General features: G+C 29.1%; 1 protein-coding gene across 3 annotated transcripts; it reads right to left on the minus strand.

Moving 5' to 3' along the window:
• Positions 1-8,798: 8,798 nt before the first annotated feature.
• LOC101207910 (transcription factor bHLH68) lies at positions 8,799-14,190 on the minus strand. 3 transcript variants are annotated; one of them, XM_004142463.3, is made up of 9 exons: positions 13,694-14,186; positions 13,178-13,592; positions 12,710-12,784; positions 12,319-12,384; positions 11,660-11,725; positions 10,570-10,638; positions 10,414-10,458; positions 9,690-9,734; positions 8,799-9,503 (listed from the first exon to the last, which is right to left on the minus strand). In XM_004142463.3, exons 1-9 carry the CDS (start codon positions 13,951-13,953, stop codon positions 9,360-9,362), a joined length of 1,185 nt encoding a protein of 394 aa, XP_004142511.1. In that variant the 5' UTR covers positions 13,954-14,186; the 3' UTR covers positions 8,799-9,359. The 3 variants fall into 3 exon arrangements, with proteins under 3 accessions (XP_004142511.1, XP_011660295.1, XP_031744355.1); XM_011661993.2 differs by lacking the exon at positions 12,319-12,384 and having other exon boundaries at positions 13,694-14,190; XM_031888495.1 differs by lacking the exon at positions 10,414-10,458 and having other exon boundaries at positions 13,694-14,188.
• Positions 14,191-23,374: the final 9,184 nt, after the last annotated feature.

A 23,374-nucleotide genomic window follows, 5' to 3' on the forward strand; every position in this document is an offset into this window, starting at 1 on the left:
CTCAACTCAACAAAGCAACTAATGGCATTAAAAAAAAGTTGCATCTAAATCTCCTATTTCTAGTACGGGTGAAAAAACCTAAACTGAATCGAAGAACCGAACCAACCCAGTTTGAGTAAGATCGAGCTTCAACAGTATTATTACCGAATCGAACTGAAATGAACTTGGTCGGTTCTGTTCGATTTTGTTCAAATGTAAAACAATTAAATAAAAAAGTGAAAATTGAAATTAACTCGAGTTTGTCATTCATTCGTCTTCCTCGTCGTTCGTCTTCCTCCATCTACACGAATTCGCCATTCTCCATTCTCTTATCGTTCTCTGTTGGCTGAACGTTTTTCGTTCATGGGTCTTTTGTCTTCCGCCGTGATTCGTCTTCCTCCATCTACACGAGTTTGTCATTCTTTGTTCCTCGACCGTTCGTTCCCCGGGCATTCTCCATTCATGGGTCTTCTGTCTTCTGTCTTTTGTCTTCTGTTTATGTGGGTCTGAAAAAAGAGGAAGAAAAGTCTTCACCAAGTAATTTTGTCTTCCGTCTTCTGTTCACGTGGGTTCGTTCCTTTCGACCCTAATCTTCGACCCTCTTTCTTCCTCCCTCCTTTCAAACCCAATCTTCATTCCTTTCACATGGGTTTATGTTTCGTGGGTTTTTTTTTTTTTAATTTTTCCTAAATTGAACCCGGGTAGCTAGGCTTATTGAAATGCCCAAATTTTTTTCAAACCTTAGATCTAAGAAACTCGAATTGTCCAAACCCTAATATGAAGAAGTTTATGATCTTGAGTTGACATCTGTTAAGAATAATAGTTGAAAAAGTTGTTGATTGTTCTCTTGGACAACTGAAGAGAATGGGGAAAGGGGAAAGATGAAGAGAAAAAAGAAGAAAACAGAGGAGAAGGGGTAAGAAACAGGGGGAAAATGAAAGAGAAGAATGAAGAGAGAAAAATAAATAGAAAATAAAAACTTTAAAAAAAACGACCCGACCCGATTCATTTTAGTCCAACCCGAATTTGGGTCGAGTTGGGTCAGTCCATAACATTAAGAAACTCGTACATTTTCGGGTAGGGTTGGGTTTGAAGGAATACCGACCCGACCCAGCCCAATTACACCCCTCATTTCCAGCGATGGTTACACAGGATCTGTCATCTGCAGTCTTTCAAAGCAGATCATCCAAGGGTAGGATCAAGGTTCTGTCATCCCGTAGATCATCCTTGAGCAATTGATGGAATCTCCTAAAGGCAGGATCATCATCAAAGAAACTCCTTTGTTTGACAACTCCACTCTGCTTCTGATCTATCAGAGCAAGAATTAGACCTTGAAGTAGTGTCTGTCACGATGGTTGATGTAACTGTTGAGGTAATCATGGCGAAGATGGAAAGAAAATAAATTTTCTAATGAAAGTTGTCGATGAGCAAGAACATGAAATTGTCGCCTTGAAAGACCAAATGAAAGCTTGTGAAACTGCTTAGTCGAGCAAAACTCATGTTGTCAAAGCTGACGATAAAGGAAAAGCTATGTTGCAGGAAACTTATACATAACAGTCCATTTTTGTCACCTCCCTATCAATCCAACAACTGTAGGATATGATCACAAGCTCTATAAGAGCTCAATATTGAGGACCGCCACAAAATTCTTTTATGTACGCCAAGCCATATACTAAGAGAATCAATGATCTGCAAATGCCTGTTGCGTATCAACCTCCCTATTAATCCAACAACTGTAGGATATGATCACAAGCTCTATAAGAGCTCAGTATGGAGGACCGCCACAAAATTCTTTTATGTACTCCAAGCCATATACTAAGAAAATCAATGGCCTGCAAATGCCTGTTGGGTATCAACCTCCAAAGTTCCAACAATTCGACGGAAAGGGCAATCCAAAGTAGCACATTGCTCACTTTGTTGAAACAGGTGAGAACGCAAGATCAAGTGGAAACTAACTAGTCAGGCGGTTCGTTCGAAGCTGGAAGGAAAATGCATTAGAGTGTTATACTGATTTGGAGACAAAAGTCATTGACAGCTGGAAACAACTGAAAAAGAAGTTCTTCAACTGCTTCTACAACACCAAACGCACTGTAAGCATGATGGAGCTTACAAACACGAGATGACGAAAGGGAGAGCCAGTCATTGACTACATAAACCGATGGAGAGCTCTAAGCTTGGATTGCAAAGACAAACTCACAGAACTATATGCAGTGGAGATATGCACCCAAGGCATGCACTGGGAACTTCTCTATATTTTGCAGAGAATAAACCCCTATACATTTGAAGAATTAACAACTCGCGCCCACGACATGGAGTTGAGCATCACTAATAGGGGAACTAAAGATTTCTTAATCTCTGAAGTGAAAAAGGAGAAGCATAAAATCAACGATACTAGAAAGATCACAAATAGTGTTATTAATGAGTCTATGGTTGTTCACGAGTCTCCATTGAAATATTTCTCCAAAAGAAAATAAACAAAAATTGAAAAAAAGCAGGATGACGAAGAGAAGCATCATCCAACTCTTAAAGAAAGACAGGAAAAAGTTTATTCATTTTCTGACTTTGATGTTGCAGACATGTTAGAGCAGCTGTTAGATAAACAACTTAGCTTATTCAACTACCAGAATGCAAACAACTGAATTGTAGGAAAAGTAGATGATCCTAACTACAGTAAGTACCACCGGGTCATTAGCCATTCTTTTGGAAAGTGTTTCATGTTGAAGGAGTTGATTCTAAAGTTGGCTCGTGAAAAGAAGATCGAGCTGGATATGGATGAAGTAGCTCAGACAAATCATGTTGCAGTTGAGATGACTTCAAGGGTTCCACCATCAATGTTGCCTTATGATCAATGGAAAAGCTAAGATTGATTTAGTTTGGGACTTTCAGATCTATACTTGTTCGATTCCAACAAAAGATCGTGACAACAGACTCTCAAAACAAAAACAAAAAAGCCTATTGAAGATGATTACGAAGGATGGATAGTTGTGGCTCGTAAAAAAAGGAGACAACCAAATTTTATTCAAACGAAGTTGCACTTCCATCATAAACATGGAAAAGGAAGCAACTCTCATAAAAAGAAGAAAAGAAACAAAAAGATGTGGAAGTCTAAGACTATTAAAGGAAAAGATGAGGTCTATTTTTTACCTTAACGGTCGATAACTTTAACAGAATTCCATGTTGTCAACATAGAAGAAGTCGACAACAATTATGCATCTTCTGAAGAAATCGACAATTCAAATGAAATTAAGCAAAGGACTTCTGTCTTTGATCGTATCAAGCCTTTAATTATTCAATCTTTAGTATGTCAAAGATTGAGTATGTCCACAAAAGAAGAAGAAAATCAATGTTCAACGTCTACTTCCACTTGAACTTCAGCTTTCAAAAGACTAAGTATCTTCATATCGAAGAAAGATCGACATTCAACATCTGCTTTTGATTGTATAAAGATGTCAAGCGATCAACACGAAAGAGAGATGAAAACTTTGAAGGCAAAACCATTTCATTAATAAAACAAGAATGATGAGATTCACATTCATGTCCCATCACGCATGAAGAGGAAGTTGTCTATTGACATAAATACAAAAGATTCATTGATAGTGAAGTCAAGAGTTATTATATTCATCAATTCTACAAATAAGGAAGGTGAACAAATCCTTGATGGGAATATGAGCTACTGAATATATGAAGCTCTATCCTTATCGAAAGAGTCTAAACACAACTAACCCACAAAAACTTAAAAGGTAAAAGGAAAAAAAAAAAAAAACTTAAACTACGTTATGACTTGATCCCTATATTATAAATGGTACGTGGGCAGCTTAGAGGAAACTTTAAGTTAATTAGTCCAGCAAAAAAAAAAAAAAAAAACTTAAACTACATTATGGCTTAATTCTTTTCTTCAAAAGGTGTTCATCACTACTAGAGAATCATGACAAATTGGGGGCAAATCCCTAAATTCAAGATGTTCGTCCTTATTAATAATGTGATGCAATAAATTGAAGATGTACACTAATTTGTGAAAGACTATATACAAGTTAAATGCATGCAAAAAAGGGAAGCCTCAAAATCAAGCTCAAAGACTTCATCGGTGATCCCCTTTATCCTCAAACAACCCAAGGTACTATATATTTTCTAGCTTGGGTTTCTAGATTCTTCCTTTATTCTATGAATTTATGAGGGCTTAACTTGGTATTATGTAATATTTGGTTTAGTTAATTCTATTTTTAAATGAAAGTTTGGTTATATGTTTAGATGCATGAAAAATATATAACTCTTGCTTACACTAAATCTTTAACTCGTGACAATTAGATAAGGATTCAGTTAAAAGTGAAAGGTTAAGTTAGAATGTAAATTAGCATACTGATTCTAACCAACCTAGAATTGAACCTATTGAATGTCAATTAGACACTAAATATAAGGCTTTCACCTAAGAGAACTTAATGCTAATTGGAAAATTTGATATTGCATGTGATTGGATTAGAACAATTAGAACCTTAGGACAATTTAATTGGTAGTTTCAATTAAATTGGTTAGGTAAGGAGTATATGTGGTTAAATAATGATAGTTAGATGAATGAATTCTTTGGATAAGAGAGCAATCGAATAACCCAAGCTAAATTCTTTTGTCATTGGAATTTTATTCATTTTTACTTTCTTTTTGCAATATATTCTCCTGCTACAAATTCTACTCAACCCCCGTTTGATTACCTTGGGTTGGAAAATTCATTTGCTTGAGAATTAGTGTGATAGTCCCTAAGTTTGACCCGGACTTGACACCTAAGGCTAGTTCTTGGTGTGATTTAGTTTATCATTTGGTATAGGTTTGGGCGACAAAATCCATCTCTACCAATTCCTCTAGTATATTATAAGTTCATCATGGGCACCAAAATTTGATATCAACACTGTCGCCACGTGTCCGAGACGACGCGGAGCGGTTGATGTCCTCAAAAGAGTTAGTTTTAAAAAAACTATGAGTCGCCATCAATCTTTTTTACGTTGTGATTGGACACCAAAATAAAGTATACAATTTTTTAAAAATGGTCTGCGAAAAATAAAGTTGAGTTCGGAAGTCATTTGTGTGTGGAGAAGGTATTAACACCCCACATAAAAATTTAGAAAAACGGTGGCCAAATTTTCAATTAAGGGTAAAATAAGACATTAGTTAGATTATATATTGAAGGAAACTTCTCAACTTAAGAAAATGAGAAATTATTACAATTTCTCAAAGTCTATAGTAAGCTAGTCTTCGAATAAAGATTTTTATTAAATATTGATTAAATTTATTTTTTCTTGGGATCAAATCTCGGACTCCTGAAGATATTGATCTATCCCCTTAAGAATTCTAGGAAATCGCACTCACAAATTTCCTAGATTCCATCATAGGATTTTTTTTAGCGAAATAGAAGTGTGTTATTAAAAATGTTGATTAGAAAGACTTATGAAGTATAGATTTATATTTTAAACTTTTAAAAAAAAAATAAAAAGGATAGTTGTAAAGTAAAACTTTCTAAACAGCTAAAAAAGAAAATTTAAGAAATATTTAAAAATTAAATCAATAGAAAATAATGCACAATGGAATCAAATATAATATACAACAAATTAAGCAAGTAAGATAGGATTTTATTTTTTAAAAAAATATTGAAAATTGAATCTTGGACTCCCAAAGAAACGATTCCCTCACCCAAGAATTTAGAAATAACGAACTCTCTAATTTCATCGTGGGATTTTTTTTAGAATAGTAAAATGTAAAAATAAATATGATGTAGAAAAAAAACAATTAACTGATATAAAATACCGTGATAATATTGCAAAGTGTAAAAAAAATATTCATAAATTTAATATTACATGATAATAATTATTATGCCTCGAAAACAATAAGTTAAAATAAAGAAGAAAAAAATAAAAACCATAAACAACCAAAAAAAATGACAGAGGAAAGAAAGGAAAGAAAGAAGGAATAAAAGGAAAATAAAAAGAATGAATTTTTTATTTAAAAATAGAGGTGTGGCTGCCTTGCCCATACCCATCATGAGAAGTTATATAATAATAATAAATTTTAAGTATATATAAAAAGCAATAGCAATAATGATAAAAACAAAGTTCAAAAGAGAAGGAAAAAAAAAACAGTAAGATATAATGAGAAGTTAAAAAAACAGTAATATAAAAAAAAAAGAGTATTAATAACAAATAATAGGTATATTAATAATAACGAGTATAAAAAAAATAAACTTTAAGTATAAGTACATAATCATTTTATATATATATATATATATATTTTTAGATAGAAAAAAAAGATCAGTATTTAAAAAAAAAAACTTATAAAAAAACTACGGGTTTTTTTTTAAATAACAATAAAAGCACAAAGAAAAAAATCTTATACATTTCTTTTTCTTTGTCTCTATCTTTAAAGAAGAAGAAAAGAAAAAATATCAAATCTCAGAGAAAATTAGTGGTGGATCAGGTACGGATCCATAGAAAAGTAAATCTCTACCACATGCAATCTCTAACAAAGTCTATTTTAACGTGAGACTTGATTTATCAAACAAAAACAAAAAAAAAAGTACAAAACAAAAAAGTAAAGATATTAACGTAAAGAAATGAAATAATAAAAAACTTATCTTCTGCATAAACGATTTTCTAAAATAAATAAATTAAATTAAATTAGATATTTTGAGATTTTGTGAAAAAATAAATTAATACATCAAACGAATATTAAAATACTTTTATTTAAATTTTTGATTTTCCCATTGGAAGATTTTATTTAAAACAAATTCATTTATTTTTTTCTAAAATAGTACAAAGAAGATAAAATGTGGTATTAAAATGTTTTATTTAAAATAAATTGCTTTATTTTTATTTCCTAAAATAATAAAAATAAGATATTATAAGATATTATGTTATTACTAATTCTTTACTTTTTTTTATAAATAAATAAAAGTTTATCTAATATTATTCGTAGACGAATAGATATTGGGCATGGAAGAGGAGTGAATAGGGGAGAACAAGTAGTGAAAAGACTTTTGCTTTTATAAAGAGTAGTTTTTGTGTTTGGTGAAGTACCAAAGCTGCAAAAGAAAGGGCTAAAGACAGAGTGGTGGTTTGTGTTTGTGTTGTGAGAACAAATTATGCAAAATCCTATCATATTATTTTAATTCTTTTGTCTTTTCCAAATGGGGCTTTCCACTTTTTTTTTCTTCTAAGCTTATTTCAAATTCATCAGTTTTGGACCCATCTCTCTGTCTCCTTTATTCACTTAGAGCAAATGAAAACCAGAGGGAAACTCAAAATTATAACAATAATTTAATAATAAAAAGAAGAAAAAAGAACAAGAACAAGAACAAAATCAAAGAAGAAAGAAAAAAAGATTTCTTTCTTTCAATCTTTATTGATTTTTCACAATTTTGAGGTCCCAATTCCTCAAAGCACTTCGCCTTGTCAATTCCAAAGCCTTAAACTGGGCCACACTGAAACAGACCTTAAAGGAATTTATGCAAAAAGCCCAAGTGAAGCTAAAATAGCATCTTCATCACCCAAAAAAATAAGAACTATTTATATGAAATACTTTGAAGTTAAAAAAATTTCCCCTTAAAATATGAATACTTTTGGATGGAGTTATATGATTAATATGTATCTCTAAAAATTAGGAAGGTACCTATTGTCATAAAATATATATATATATTAAAAATATAAGCTTGACATGTGAATGCTTGAATTTGTTATATATTCCTCCATTAAAAAGGAAATATATTAAAGGCTGTTGGCTGTTGCTGCCAAAACTTTTCATAGTTTTTCAATAGTATTCCTCTCTTATATCCCTACTTAGAATATGGTCAAGATTATGACCTTTTACATATTTTACTTTAATGTGTGAATTAAGCCTCCCCTAACCCTAACCCTAACCCTAACCCTACCCTAATTTGGAAGAGTTACGTTTCATTTTCTAGTTTAGAGAATTATGTATACCCAACATGTGAATATACCTTAATTAGTATAAAATGGTACTATCAAATCTCAAAATTTGATGTTTGATCTTCTCTCCCAACATAGTGTCAAAATTTAGTAAATATACTATGATTAAGTTTATAGCCTAGAATGGTTTTAAGTCGAATATGAGTTGGAAAAATGTCTATATGTGTATCTAATCCAAGCAAAAAAAGAATATTTAAGTCTAGTCTAGGTAAGCTTTAACATGCTATTATTTTAACCTTAAATTTTGAATATTAATATTTAAATTAGTTCAATAGATTTTAAAATGTTATACATGTTTGCGTTTAAGAGTTCGTTTTAGTTGGATCCTTATAAGACTGACTTCATCAACAATTGCAACTTTTAGTTTTATTTTTTATTAAATATTTACTCTCAACTGTGGGTGGTAATATCTAATAATTAATTATAATACGATGAGTTGCCGCTAATTTTTCATTTGATTGAAACTGATTAGAAAAACACCTATTGTAATTATATATTTTCAATTGGTTAACCGAACTAGAAAATAAAAGGTAAAATATCGAAATCTATAAACCAAACAAAAAAAGATAAAAATATAACATTTTAGATCTTGTATTTTCCCTTAAAATCAATTATAAAGATAGTTGTCTTTCATGAAAACAACTTAAAAGATTTATAAGATTGAGTTCCAACTCTTAGATTGTCAAACTTCATTTAATTAAGAAGGTGGGGATAACCACTTTATTTGATATGTCCCAATCAATACCCATGCCTAGTGATATATAGTTAAATACCTATATATATATTAAAAGAATATATAAGGTCAAAGAAATTACTAGAGGAATATTGGACAATTGTGATAATTGATAAGAAAAGTAAAGAGAAAAGGATATTGATGTTAAAAGCTCAACTAAAAATTACAACCCAAATTTCAAACTACAATATAATATATGTTAATTAAGAATAATATGATAGCAAATCTCTCACATTCCCCAAACACTACATTTACATACAAATGCATTGGGGGAAGAACTAGAGTGTTTGTGAGAGAGAGAAAAGCCAAATTAAAAAAAAAAATTAAAACATCAATAATGATAATATAGTTATTATCATTTTAGTTATAAATAACTAATTAAGATTAAAATAAACCACGAATTACTTAAAAGAAAAGATTAGATTTTTTTTAAAAGCATTAGCTACAGCACTCTTTGTATAATATTATCTATATATATAACCACTTCTTTTTTTTTTTGTTTTTGCATGGTTGGAGTATGGTTTAATTTGCATAGCATCATGAGCAATCAGCCTTTGGTTTTTCTTAAGCAGATTGACTGCTCATGATGTTATATCAGTTTCATAATGTAGCTCTCTCCAATTCCTTTTTAGTACTCTTCAAGGGTTATGCTGTAACTTGCCCTTTCAAATCCTTCCCATTGTCTACCGGAAAACACCGCCACCACCACCGCCACCGAATGCCGGAGCCCAATAATCTGCTCCATTGTCACTCCCAACTTGTAGAGTGCAGGATACTGGAACCAAACATAACCCTCTACTCCTCAAATCCTTCTTTCCCTCCTCCTCCTAAAACAAATTTCATGTCTAATAATTTAGTTAAAAAGAAAATTATTATTTAGATAAATAGTCACTGCTATGAAATACAAAATTGTTTTTTTTTGTAAAATTTCTCTCATATATTTTTTACAGTAGAAAACTATTAGCTAATTTATGTAAAATTTTATAATTTTTTACTCAAAATTTGAAACCAACCTGCTCAGAGACTCCTTTCCTCTTCAAGCAATTCTCGTTCAAGAGCTAATGAAAAGAAAAATAATAACATTAGCCTATGAGCCAAATATCTTTAAATAAAATTGAGCTAAATTTTGTTTGTTAAAGATAGAGATTATTATGGTTTTGATCCTTTGTTTTATATATATAAGTGTTTGGGTTAGTTTGCACATATGTTACGTATACCTAACCCTATAACCATAACATTTGAATGTGAAGATAACTAATAGAAAATTAATTACCATCATGCATTGAATTCATGATTTCTTAGTTATTATTAAGACTATTTTTTAATATGAGGATTAATATATATAGTTTGATCTTTTTTATAATCAATAAAGCTGACTACATTGTTGTTTTTAAGAAATGTTATTGATTAAGAAATAACATTAATTATGAGAATCTATAGTTATTAAAAGCTTGACATGGGAGGTTGAAAAACATAGACAAAAAAAATCCTTAACTTTAATTTTTTTAAAAAAAATTATAAGTATAGTTATGATGTTTAAGTCAATAAAAGTCAGTACTTTATTCCTTAAGAATTAAGAAACGTAGGATCAAAATTAGCTAGAAAAAGAGGGGGGGAAAGTAGAAGTATAGGTTAGGCTTTTGGAAAAAGTAACAAAAATAGTGAAAAGAAATAATAAAAAAAAAAGTAAGTTAGGGTTTAAATTAGAGAGATCCGATGCAGAGAAGGAAAGGTCACCTGGCCAGGGTCCTCAGGAAAAACACAGTTTCTTTCTCCTTGAAGCTAAGAGAATTTATTTGAAACAAACAAAATAAATAAATGATACAAATTTGTGCATAAAATTGAGAAAGGGTCAGAGTGAGAGAGAGAGAGTTTAAGAGAATAGTTTCTTACAGAATGTTGCTGGTGTTGATGTTGCCTCGTACTTCCCGAAGTATTGCCCAAGTAGGGTAAGCTCAGGGCCTGAATTCCATGCAGTAACCATAACACAAATTGATTTTGAGAATGTTGTTACATTTTAAGCAAAAAATAAAAAGAAAAGAAGATCTCTCTACTTTCGTACGTATATGGCCAAGGTTTAATATCTCCATCACATTTAACATACATCTTATTTCAATCAACAACATAATCTGTAAATCTTTCTTATTAATAATATACCTCTACATTTTCATGCATTTTTATTATGATTTTTCTATCATATCATTCAAGGAACTATATGAGTCCATCTTAAGTTGTACTCCTTGTTCTTCTTTTTTTTTTTTTTGACGTTGCAAGTATACGAATTTGGGTCTAGTATTAACATAAATAACACACGAAAAGAATTTGTAGATATAACAACATTGACTTAAAATCTATCAATGTAGAGCCTATCACTCGAAGAAGTCTCCCAACGAGAGAGTGTATCGTTGGTAAATTTTGCTTCATGTGTAATTCAATAAAAATATTGTTAAATACTTAATTATTATTGTTACCCATTACTATTAATTACTTTTGCCTTTTAATTTCCATTTCAACTACTTGTCCAACCACACTTTGCAAGGTCATAGACCTCTCATTCTTCTTCTTTGTATTTTAGTACTATACAAAAATACGTAGGTGCATGTGTCTTGAACTGCACTTATTTTCATATGCAGTCCACTCGATTGTCGAATAACAATTTGTCACGTAATAAACTCTCATGCTTTCTATTTTTAAAATGTTTTATCAACTGAGGTGCAAAAAAGATAAATACAGAGCTGATGATAGATTAGTATTAGTATGATGAAAATGTGGAAATGAAAACAAATAGACTCATGGACATGTAGATTGAACAAAGGTGGTGTCTTATCTTTGAAAACTTGGAAAAGAAAAGAAAGGAAAGGAAAGAATATATATAAAGATGGAAATAGTGAAGAGAGTGTATAAAAAAGAGTGTTCCAATGCATGGTTGTTTGAGGAAAAGAGAGAAAAGAAAAGAAAAGAAAAAGAGTAGAAGAAACATCACCTCAATTTGACTCTGAAGGAATCTGATGTACCCAATAGCTTCTAACAAAACTGAAGCTGTGTCAGTCTGTACCAATTAAAAGACAACCTCAGCTTCACGCCACAACCATCCAAATTCATATTTCCATGTGCTTTTTCTTTTTTCTTTTTTAAAAAATACTTATACCATTTATAAACTGAATATTCTACTACTGTGTTATATACTTAATATATTTCAAATGTGTATATATATATTTATGATAAATATTATAAAGAAAGATCACCCCTTTTTATTATTTTTATTATTATTATTATTATTATTATTATTTGGTTATGGGTCCATAAGTGTTGAACAAACAGCTCATTCTCAAGACTTTGGCAAAGAAAAGCAAAAGAAAATTAAAAGTTGGTGAGAAAAGGAAAAACAAGAATTGATTTGGGTTTGTATTATTATTGTTATTGTTATTATTATTATAAAAAGCTACTCTCTCTCTCTCTCTCTCTCTTTTTTTTTTTTTACTTTTTCTAATTGGGAAATTTATATTTTCAATCACCTACTTTAGTGAAAGATTAATAGTTATGTAAAATAATAGTAAAAACGAATCTTATATTATTTAAACTAGTTGTTATATATGTTTTAAGAAAAATAAATTAGTAAGGGAATGTTTAAATTATTTTTACCTTTCCAAATGGGGAAACTAGCTGGTGGAGAGCTGTAATTCTGTCACCCAATTTTTCCTTTCTTACCTGAATTTTATTTATTTAATTTCAGCAGAAAGAAGCATTTTCAATAATCCACGCAACACATGTAAATTTGTACTAAAAAGAAGAAGATTAAATATTATAATGAGTTTGCTTTTGTTTTTTTTTTTTATTATTATTATTATTCTAATATTGGGATGAAAATAACCCTACAAATAAAATTAAGAATCGGAAAAAGGAGAAATGGACAAGCAAGAAAGACAATTATATCATCACAATGAGAGATGTTTGTGTATGGTTTGGTTTTTATTTCCATGTGAGTTAGTTTTTTAGTTTTTGTTTAAATCTAGAATAAAAAGATAGAAATTACCTTGAAAGTTGTTTGGTTTGAAGAGGATTGAACTCTTGCCTTCTTCACTGCCCCACCATTTACATTGCTATTGCACTAGTTAACAAATACAAACCCCATAAATAAAATCAATTGAGAGATTCATAAAATCTCTAAGTAATTTATTATTAGTGAATTGAAAAACCAAACCCCAAATCAAAAAGAGCAAAAAAGGAGATTCAAAATCCCACTAATTAAGGGAACTATAGTCACCTTCAAAAAGTAATACTATCTTTTAACCGATCAAGTTATATGCAGATCATTTACAATATAAGTATTTCCATGAAAAATGGTTAATAGAGAGAAATCGCATGCAAGGGGTTACTGATCCATAAAGAAAATCAAAATCAAACCAACAAAAGCGTCTCTCCCCAAACTCCATACTAAAATTTTGAACATATATTAACAACAAAAATTCACAATAAAACTCTTATAATTTGTTATACTTACCTCAGAGGAGCGATCTAGTACTTGAGGAGGATTTCTAGGACGAGAATGATCAGCAAGAGATTTGTTGTTATTGTTATTATTCGAAAAATCCAACATATTACTACTAAAACTTGTCACACATGATTGAGGAGAAGAAGATTGTATCATAGGCGACCAATTTTGTTTTGAAGCCACTAATTGATAATCGTCACCACCGACACCACCACCGACACCGCCACCGCCACTGCCACCTCCACCATGTCCATAGACATAGCTACTTGCATGAGGTGAGTGTTCTTTCTTGACATCAACTTGTTGTTGGTGTTGAGTGTTATTGTTATTGCTATTCAAAATCTCTTCTTCCCAATCCTCTAACTTTTTGGATTGGAACATTCCCATACACCCCTTTTGATCATCTTCACCAACCAATCCACCCCTATACAAAAACACAAAACAAAATCAAAACGAATAACAAATGAAAATTGAAGTGAAGTAAAGTAGGGTTAAATTTGAATAAACAAAAAGAGAGGGATTTACAAGAGGAGTTGGCTCCAAGATTCTGGAATTAGGTGATGATCTTGAGCATCATAGTAACAATTAGAAGGAAAAGGAAGTGAAGAGTGAGGGAAAAGAATATTAGAAGAAGAAGAAGAATTATTAGTATGATTAGGAGAAGAGTGTTGTGTGATTGTTGAGCTTCTCATACTTCCACTAATATTCATCATATTCCACCAATTAGGGTTTTCTGAACCCATCATTTGTTGCATAACTGAGCTTTGCAAAACCCCTCTATTCATCTCTAATTTACCTTCCCCTTCCTAACAAAAAAAAAAAAAAACCAAATTAAAAAACAAAACCCTATCGATCTTTTTTCTTCTTGATCTTCTTCTCTTGTTCTTCTTTTTAGAAAGAAAAAATGGAAGGGTAGCCCAACAAGGCCTAAGCAAATAAACTCTGAATTTTCCTCTTACTCAAGTATAAGTAGAGGGTAAAATCAAGTTTTTTTTTTTAAAAAAAAAGATAGAGAATTTGAATAATCATAGAGTTTGAGAGAGAACCTTTGTCTTTATATTATATCTCTCTCCCTTTCTTCATTCTTTATTATTTAGCTTTTTTTTAACTTTTTTTTCTTTGCTTTTTCTTCTGCTTTTACTTTATCTCAAAGCTGTGTGGGACAAGAAAGGTACTGTTAACAATTCCCATAAAATTTACAAAAACAAAAATATGGATTTTTGTAGACTGACTTTGAGTACACAGGAATCCCATCATTCTTCACCTTACATTTTTTCCCCTTCATCATATCAAAATCCATATATAGTCACCTAACTTTTCTTATATGCTATCATATATATACATCAAATTTCATTATTCACACCCAATAAATAAAAAATAAAGATACCTTTTTTTAAAATTTCTTTTGTAAAAAAGAAATAGTAGGGTTAAATTAGAATTATTAACTTTAATTTCTGTAGTCTTGCAGCTAAGGTTTTTTGCACTGTTTTGTTGATGTGATTTACTTTATTATTTGTCTTACTTTGGGTATACTATGATAATAAATTTGAAAGTTGTGGCTAAAATTGTAAACACAACTTTTAAATTAACCCCTAAAAATGTCATCATAGGGAATGTTTGGTAGTTACTTTAAATAACATGACTTCATAATCATGGTTACATTTGTCTTGTATTGAAATTATATGTGTGCTAGCTAGCCAGCATATATATTATTCACAAGAATTAAAAATATCTCCTTAAATGTTATTTCATTTACAGTTTAAGAGGTTTCCTTTCTTGTATATTTCTTAAATGTGATATAAAATCATTTATCATTTTCATTCAAACTAAATTATAGTTTAGTTAAAATGAGTTCAGTTAAACATAATTAACATGATTTTCTTCTTTAGAAGTCAATTTACAGTTCAAAATAATGCAAAAGCATGAGAGATTACTAGAAATAATATTCATTCCATGTCATTCATTAAAAAATATATATTAGTAATTAATTTGATTTTTTTTTGGGTAAATTTGTGGAGGATATAGATTTGAGAAAAGGAAAGCAGAACCAAATTGACTACAGTTTTCAAGATGAAGGTCAAATTCTAGATAATGGGTTGATTTCAATTTCCCAAATCTTTATGGGTTTTTCTTTTATTTTTTCTTTTTGGTTGGAGCAATTACTCGTACGTGTCTGTAAATATACATATCAAATATATTACAAAGTTTACATATTTTGTTCGATGAACATCAAAAACAGTGTAACAGTGTGTTTGGTTTAATGTTAATAAGTTATTTTCAAAAACATTGAATCATTTGGCAAACCTATCAATATAGCTTTAATTTTGAAACCGTATTTTCAAATGTTATTTTAGAAAAAATATATATAAAAATAATTCTTTTATTAGAATAAAATTACGTTGAACCCTAATTGGTTCATAAACGTTTTATTGTTTAATAAACCATCCATTTCTAATAGATATTAGAAAAAAATAAAAAAAAACTTAGTGTGTTGATTATTTTGTTCAATATTTAGACCAGGGGATGAAGATGAGTAATGAAAGTGTTACATATAAGAATAATTAAATTATTGATCATGATAAAAGCTAGTAAATGAGAACTTGACCATCCCAATAAAGTTGACACAACTTCAACAAATAATAATAATAGTAATAATCATAATAATAAATCTTAACTCATTCAAAATATTTCTAAAGATACATTAGACAATGGAATTGGAAGATGTTAAAAGAAGATCTACTACACATTTTCATCTAAATGAAAAGTTTCATAAAAAAGTTATTAAAAAAATCAAGAAAAGAATTGAGTTAATATGGGGACTACCAAAAGTTATAGAGTCGACCATTACAAGAATCCAAATATGTATTTACTTGAGAAAAAGAAATGAGCATAAAAGGAAAAAGAATAACAAAATGAGGAGATTTTATAAAAATAAGTTAGTAGATTGTTTTGGTTATATGAATATACAGATAAGAAAAAACTGATGTACCATAATACAAATAAAGGCACTGTTGTAGTACCCATTTGAGTTTGATTTTGATAAGTGTTTCAATTGATGAGTGTGGGAAGAGAGAAAGGGTTAGTTAGTTTAGAGAGTTAGAGTAGTTTAGGGAGTGGTGTCTTTGTCCGTACCCCCAAAAATCTTTGTCGGAGGGTGTACTGTCTTTTACTATAACTACAACACCATTTCCTTCTTCCATTCATATTTTAATTTTCTTTATAACTCCATCTCTCTCTCTCTCTCTCTCTCTCTCTCTCTATTAATACCAATATATTCCTTTTTTTTCCCTTTCTCCCAAGCTCTCTTATATGTTCCACCATTCAACACAAACAAAACTCCTAACATTCTCCTCCTTGTCTTCTTTCTCTCCCTTCATATTCTCTTTCTCTCTCTTCTCCATTTTCCTTTTCAATAACTATAAACCGCTTCTACTTCTTTCAAAGTTCTCCTTCTCTTTTTTATTTACTTTTTCTGCATCTCCACTGCTACAACAAACACATTATAAATATCTAACTCTCTTTCAATTTAATTAACCAATTCATGCAACATTATATTTATATGTATACTCATTTTATGTTACATTACATTCTTGTTTCAACTACAATCTAATTTAAACAACTTAAAACCACTGCATAAACCATACCCTACTCTAACTCTTACATCTTTTATTTTTTCAATTTTTTTTTTCTTTTGTTATGTGTGACTACTTGTAGGTGTGCTTAGATTAAGAATTGTGGCACAAAGAAGGAAAAAACATATAGGAAGGGATCCAATAAAAGAAGTATAGTGTTTAGATCTAGGGTAATTGTAATTGGTACCACTTTTAGGACCAATGATTAATGATATAGTTTATTGATGATATAGATTCTATATATATTTTTATACATTCTTATTAATGATTTAGTTTATCACTTGAAAATTTTCTTCTTTATCTGTAAGTTTTCTTTATAATTTTTGTATTGTGGTATTTATGCACATATACTTCAATCATGATGACTATATTTACGACTTGTAGAGAGTGAAGGAACAAGCAAAGATTAGGAAAATATGAAATAATATAAGATTAGATATAAGATAGGCGGTCGAGCGAATTTCGCACCTAAATCACCAACTAGTTAATAATTTCCACTCCAAAAAATAAACTAGTGGTTAGTAATGGATCGAACACACAACACCGTCAAATTTATCAATTGAACTGTAAATAGTCCTAAGGTAATTGGGGAGGGGGAATTTTGATATTGATTTGTTGGAAAATAAATTGCATAAACTAACTAAGCATGAGAGGGAACGTTGTGAAACAATTATATGAATAATTCCTAGCTATTAGATTGTTTTAGAATTTTCTCTATTCAGTATACTCGCTCATCTCATCCAATTTTCATTACCTGAGTTTATTTGCTTACATCTTACCAAACAAATTGGAAAAGTCGACTAGTTCGTCCTAATCAACTAACTAGTCCAATTAGAATCGATGAAAAATATGCAAATTCAAATGTGTCTTAGTCATTAAAATTGAAAAGGGAAACATGAGGTGGAATATTTAACAAGAAAAAATCATGATTAAAAATTCATTCCATTCAAGCTAATCTAACCTTATCGCAGCTTAGTGATCAACATGAGACTATATGTCACATATCAAATATTAATCAAAAGCATCAATCATAAAGTAGACAAGCATCCTATAATTTAATCTTAAGTTATTTAAGAAAAAATTGAATCAAGCAAATACATCAATGTTCGGTTCAAAACTCCCAAGTACATGAATTAGGGAAAAATCCTTATAAAATCCAAGGTAGCTAGAATGCGTTTGTAATCGATATTCCAATCACTGGAGTTGAGTTTTGAGACAACCAAATATCAAAAAACAAGAGAAGAAAGAGAGAAAAACAAAACAAAAGAAGTGAAGTGTGGGATGGGAGATGTAACCTAAAAATTGGTAAAGATCACATAAATATAAAGTCGGAGTGCCGCAGCGTACTGCAATACTTGAACTTTATTAGTGGTCTTTGAAGCTCCATGACAGTTTGAGCATTGTAATGAAAGTCTGTTTTTTGCCTTTGAGTGTTGGATAGGTACAACACTAGTGTAGCTTCGCGCTCTCTAGGGCAATTTCGTAATTTTAATCTTTTCTTATTAGATTGATGCGACTAAGCTCTCTTTTGGTTTGTTTTAGCTTCATTTCGTCAATAGTATTATATTCAACCTCTTTAGCATTAAAAAACTTTACAAACTAATTAAGTAGATAAATAAAACCTAAAGTAATCTTGAATTAAGAGAAGCGAGATATATATATCACATAACTGTGTTATCAATAGGATAGAATAAGATTTGATAGTAGCTTTCGAAAGATTAAGAAACTCATATTTTGGTCTAATTGGTGTAAAGATAAACCCTAGATAAAATTCACTATAAATACATGTGACTATGGCTCCATAAATGAGATATATAAGAATTTATAACTTCTTCTCTATTATTTTAGTTGTTATTGGCTTCAACTCGATAGGTGAAATTCATGTATATTTTTCCTTCACTAAAATTTGGTATATAAACACAATTTACCTTAGATTTACAAAAAAAAAAAAATGAAAAAATTTGTGTTGAATTTTGGAGAGAATATATATTCATCATGTACTAAAGGCAGTGGTTTTGATTTTACTATAAATTAATATAAAAAATAAAGAAAAAAAATCAAAATTTATCCTCAAATATTTTAAACAAAATTATTCAATTTGAAACTAGTGTGAACTTTATATCAAATTTTGTCCTAAATTTTTATTTTATTTTCTCGAAAATAACCATGAAGAAGGTAAAAAAAGAAACACATCAAATTGAATTAAAATGCCAATTGTACAAAACCCAATTGCAAGTTCAATAAATATAAGTATGGAAGATTCCCCTCTCATATTTAAGAGGAATAAGATTCTTTTTTTAAAGAAAAATGAAATCATTGCATAAAAAAAGGACTTGACATAATACCATGAAGTCATCTTTTTCATTCCACACAAAATAAAAATATAAATAATTTCATCCAAAATTATTTAAATATTTTGAAAATGAATAATATTTACATAACTCAGATTTTTAGTTTAATTCAAGGCATGATAAAGCAAAGGAAAATCTTCGTACACGTTACTTACTTCACAGTTCACATGTGTTCTCTATTATTGATTTGGAGCCTTTGATTTATATATGTATAGTAATAATAAATTGATATATATGAAGAAAGGAAAAATTATGTACTTGTTTTGATGGATTATATATATATATATATTTAAAACAGTTTATGAGCGACCAAGATGATGGATCCATAAATTGATGGGTTATATTTTTGTCTGTGTAGAAAAAGAAAAGAATTAAAAATGGGAGATGAAAGGAAATTGAATGATATTTAGAGTAAGAGAAGGCATGTTTTGCACAACCCTCTTAATTATTTTATTATACTTAAAAAATGGAGCCAAGACGTTTTTGAGGCTCCCGACATGTCGTTTTATTGAACTCGAATATTATTCAACCCATCAAAACTTGTGTCAAATTTTTGTTTGATGCTGTCCTCTGCTCAATCATCGGATTCCTCTCATCACATGCCCTTATATCAATACATTTCTTTAACTTTCTTTTAATTCTCCTTGAATTACTCCATTATTCTCCTTAATTTATGATCCCAATACTTCTTTTCTTTTCTTTTTTTAAATACATTTATTCATTTCACATTGCTGCAATCTCTAGGGTAACCTAAAAACCCTACAATTTTTCTACCTTTTCTTTTCCTTTTATTTTTACAATGATCCCAAAAGGTTTTACTTTATAGGGTTTATTACTTAAACCATATTATGTTTTTGTTTTATGAAACAACGGTCGAAGCTATCATCACTCATTACGCTTGAATATAACATATATATATATATTTCTTTTTCTATCTCTTTACCTACTTTTCCTTTACAAGTTTTTAGTTTTTTCGCCCTTTTTTAATCAACTGAGAAGCCAGGGAGTTTGGCTATAAATAATTAAGAAATGGGTACGAAACCATTTTTCTGTAAGAATATTTTTGGATGTATAACTATAAACCATGAGGGAAAAAAAGAATATAATTAAAATGAGAGGGACCCATGTGGGTAACAATTAATGTTGGTTGACGGGAAAGAAGGTCTAAATTAAGGAGAAAACAATATTTTATATGTATAATTTAGTTAAATAAGTGAACAAATAATAATAGATATAACTTTGGAGAAGAGAGAAATGGGAAAAGGGGAATTTGGAAAAGGTTTATAATATTAAAGAAAAAGGTAAAAGTATAATGCAATAACTAATATAAATGAAGTTGGGCTGAGTTCCAATTTGAAAAGCAAAAAGAAAGTTTTATTTTTTTATTTTTGTATATGAAATTAAAGTTGATTGAAAAGAATTAAAAGGGCAGAAAATATGAAGAAGGTTTATGTTGTTGAAAGAAGAAAGTCGTCACTATCTAAAGGGGACAAGTTATTGGCAATTTAAATCACTTATTGGTGCTTTGGACACCATAAATCCCACACGTTGTGTTTTTAACTTTGCGTGCACGCATGCATATATATATATATATTTTCTTTTCTATACAAATTAGAGGATAATAGTGATAATAATCATAATTATTATTTTTATTAATAGATAAATTAAAGAGTTTTCATATTATAAATACCAAAATGTTTCTTTATATATGTGATAAGATAGCATACGAACATCAATCATTCAAATTCGCATATGTGTTGTGTCTATTTAGATCCTAAATTTCAAGTAATACTTGTAAGCATATTGTTATTAATTAAGCTTTTCAAACTATAAATTTACTCCATCCAACTAATTTCATATTTCACTCAATTCATGAGTTACTAGATAAACACAAATTTAAGATGAAATGTAATTTATATCAATGAGATGAATTTTATTTTAATTATTGAGGGACATATTAGACATACATAATCAAAAGTTAGAAATATACAGAAAGTTGAAAGTTTATAGAAACAAAACTTAAAACTTAAAATGAAATGTGAAAATTGACATTAACTAAAGTGGACTTAACTTAAAAACGGTAATTATGATGTAGTTGAAAGTTTAATATGTTTAGAAAGAAGAAAAAAATAGAGTGGAAATGAAAAGAAAATTTAAAATGTGAGGTAAAGCGTGTATAATTAGTTAAAATAGGCATTAATGATTGGATGTTATAGTAAGAATAAGAAATATGGAAAAGGAGTTCACATTGGTAATAATGTGTCACAATCCCCCTCTAATTCCCAATTCTCAACGGCATCTACACTACACAACTTTTTCCAAGCATTGTTCTTTTATCATAAGATGACAACTAAAACCCCATATTTGTAACTTTGCTTATTTAAATTGCCTAACTTTTACGCCCATATCTATACCCCAATACTTGCATTCATTTTTGTAGCCTAACCTTCAATTACCCTAGGGTTTATCTAGTTCATTTACAAAAGGATTTGATGGAGGTAGGATTATTCTTCTTATTATTATTTACATATATTTTATTATCTATCTATCTATCTATATATATATATATATATGCAATTATGGATATTTTGATATCAAACAAATTTTGTATGATTATAAATATATGTGTCTAAATAACATTCTTTTCATATTTGAGACCTAATCCCTTGAATAAATTTTAAAAATAACTAGATGTATATGAATAGAGAAAGAAATATTGAGAGTTTTCTACCCACACAATAACAATTTTATGTTGATGCCTAATTTTAGACAACTCAAATATATTTGACGTTCACATGATATCGACACGGTAAACTCTATGACATTGGTCTTAGAATTATGCTTTTGGGTCATGACATGTACGTGGGACATAACCCATTAACTATTTTTTTGTAGGATCGGCTTTTGGTCTTAACTAAGACATTAATTTAGACTTTGACATGAACCAAACCTCTCCACGAAGCTATTTTGGACCAAATTAGTAAAAATGAGGATGGAACACTCGAAAACTTCAAAGGATAATTAATTTTGAACCAAATTTAAGTTGAAATCATTTGTCATATATAATTTAAGATTAAATATTACAAAATTAATAGTTAAAAATAATTACAAAGATGTAAAAAGTAAAATTCTCTCCATAGATCTCCTATTATTATTAGTTAAGTTAAAATAAAACGCACATGAATATAAAATGTAACGAAGTAAGTTCGATTACTTAACTAATGAAAATTTGAAAATGTCTATAAAAGATATCTTCACCAAAAAAGAACTTTCTTTTTCATTCCTATTGAAATAAAAAGTAGATGGCTGTCATGAATATTATAAGAAAAAATTAGATAAAATGTGAATGCCTATCTATAAAAAAGAAGTTGTGAACAAAATATAAAAGAAAAGTAAGAGAGATAATTTAATGGAAGTTCTATATGTTATTGACAAAATCAAAGGGATAAAAAGATTAGATAAATAAAAATCAGAAAGATATATAGAGATCAGACAAATGAAGAAAACTGATGTTTTAGATTCTAAATTTAATTTATTTTAATCTAAATTCAAATCTCAAAATTATTAATTATAGATAAGAATATTTTTAAAAAATATTATGTATATTTAAACTGAATATTTTTTTAAAAATCTATTAATTTTTTTTTAAAGAAATTTGTTCCCTAACAAAACTATTATATATATATATATTTTTTTAAAAAAAAATTTTTTGTCCTTGGTTGAATATTAATTTAAAAATCCCAACCTTTTTTTAAAGAAATTGTTCCCTTTTTGTGAATATCAAAGTCTCTTTTTTCAAAAAATATGTTCCATATGTAAAATCTTTTATCTTTTAAGAAATTGTATATATTTCGTTTTCTATTTGAATATATCAAAATCTATTAATTATTTTTAAAATAGTTAGAGATCTTGCATTTTCTAAAAGTTTCATTCAACTTGAATATATAGATTTTTTTTCTTCAAATTTATATTTAAATGTGAAAGCCAAAATAAATAGTTAAAGATTTTTTTAAAGTGCATTCAATACATATTTTTTTAATGATTTATTTAAATGCAAAATTACAACATATAATCCCATAGCCAATTATTAAGAGATATCTTACTCAAGATTTATTAACGCGTAGTATAAATTGAATGCACTAAAAGATATAAAAAATTTGATAGTATAACTAGGAAACAATTCATTCAATCAAACTTTAAATTGATAAATAGTTTTTTTTTAT

The sequence above is a fragment of the Cucumis sativus genome, chromosome 1, assembly GCF_000004075.3.
Source record: "Cucumis sativus cultivar 9930 chromosome 1, Cucumber_9930_V3, whole genome shotgun sequence".
Taxonomy (NCBI): Eukaryota; Viridiplantae; Streptophyta; class Magnoliopsida; order Cucurbitales; family Cucurbitaceae; genus Cucumis; species Cucumis sativus.

Excerpts from the sequence above, each read along its gene's own strand:
- LOC101207910 (XM_004142463.3), bottom strand. The coding sequence starts at position 13,953 with ATGAATAGAGGGGTTTTGCAAAGCTCAGTTATGCAACAAATGATGGGT. Across the intron at positions 11,726-12,318 it reads TAGTTTCCCCATTTGGAAAG|ACTGACACAGCTTCAGTTTT; the intron begins GTAAAAATAATT and ends TAATTGGTACAG. Across the intron at positions 9,504-9,689 it reads GGAAAGGAGTCTCTGAGCAG|GAGGAGGAGGGAAAGAAGGA; the intron begins GTTGGTTTCAAA and ends AATTTGTTTTAG.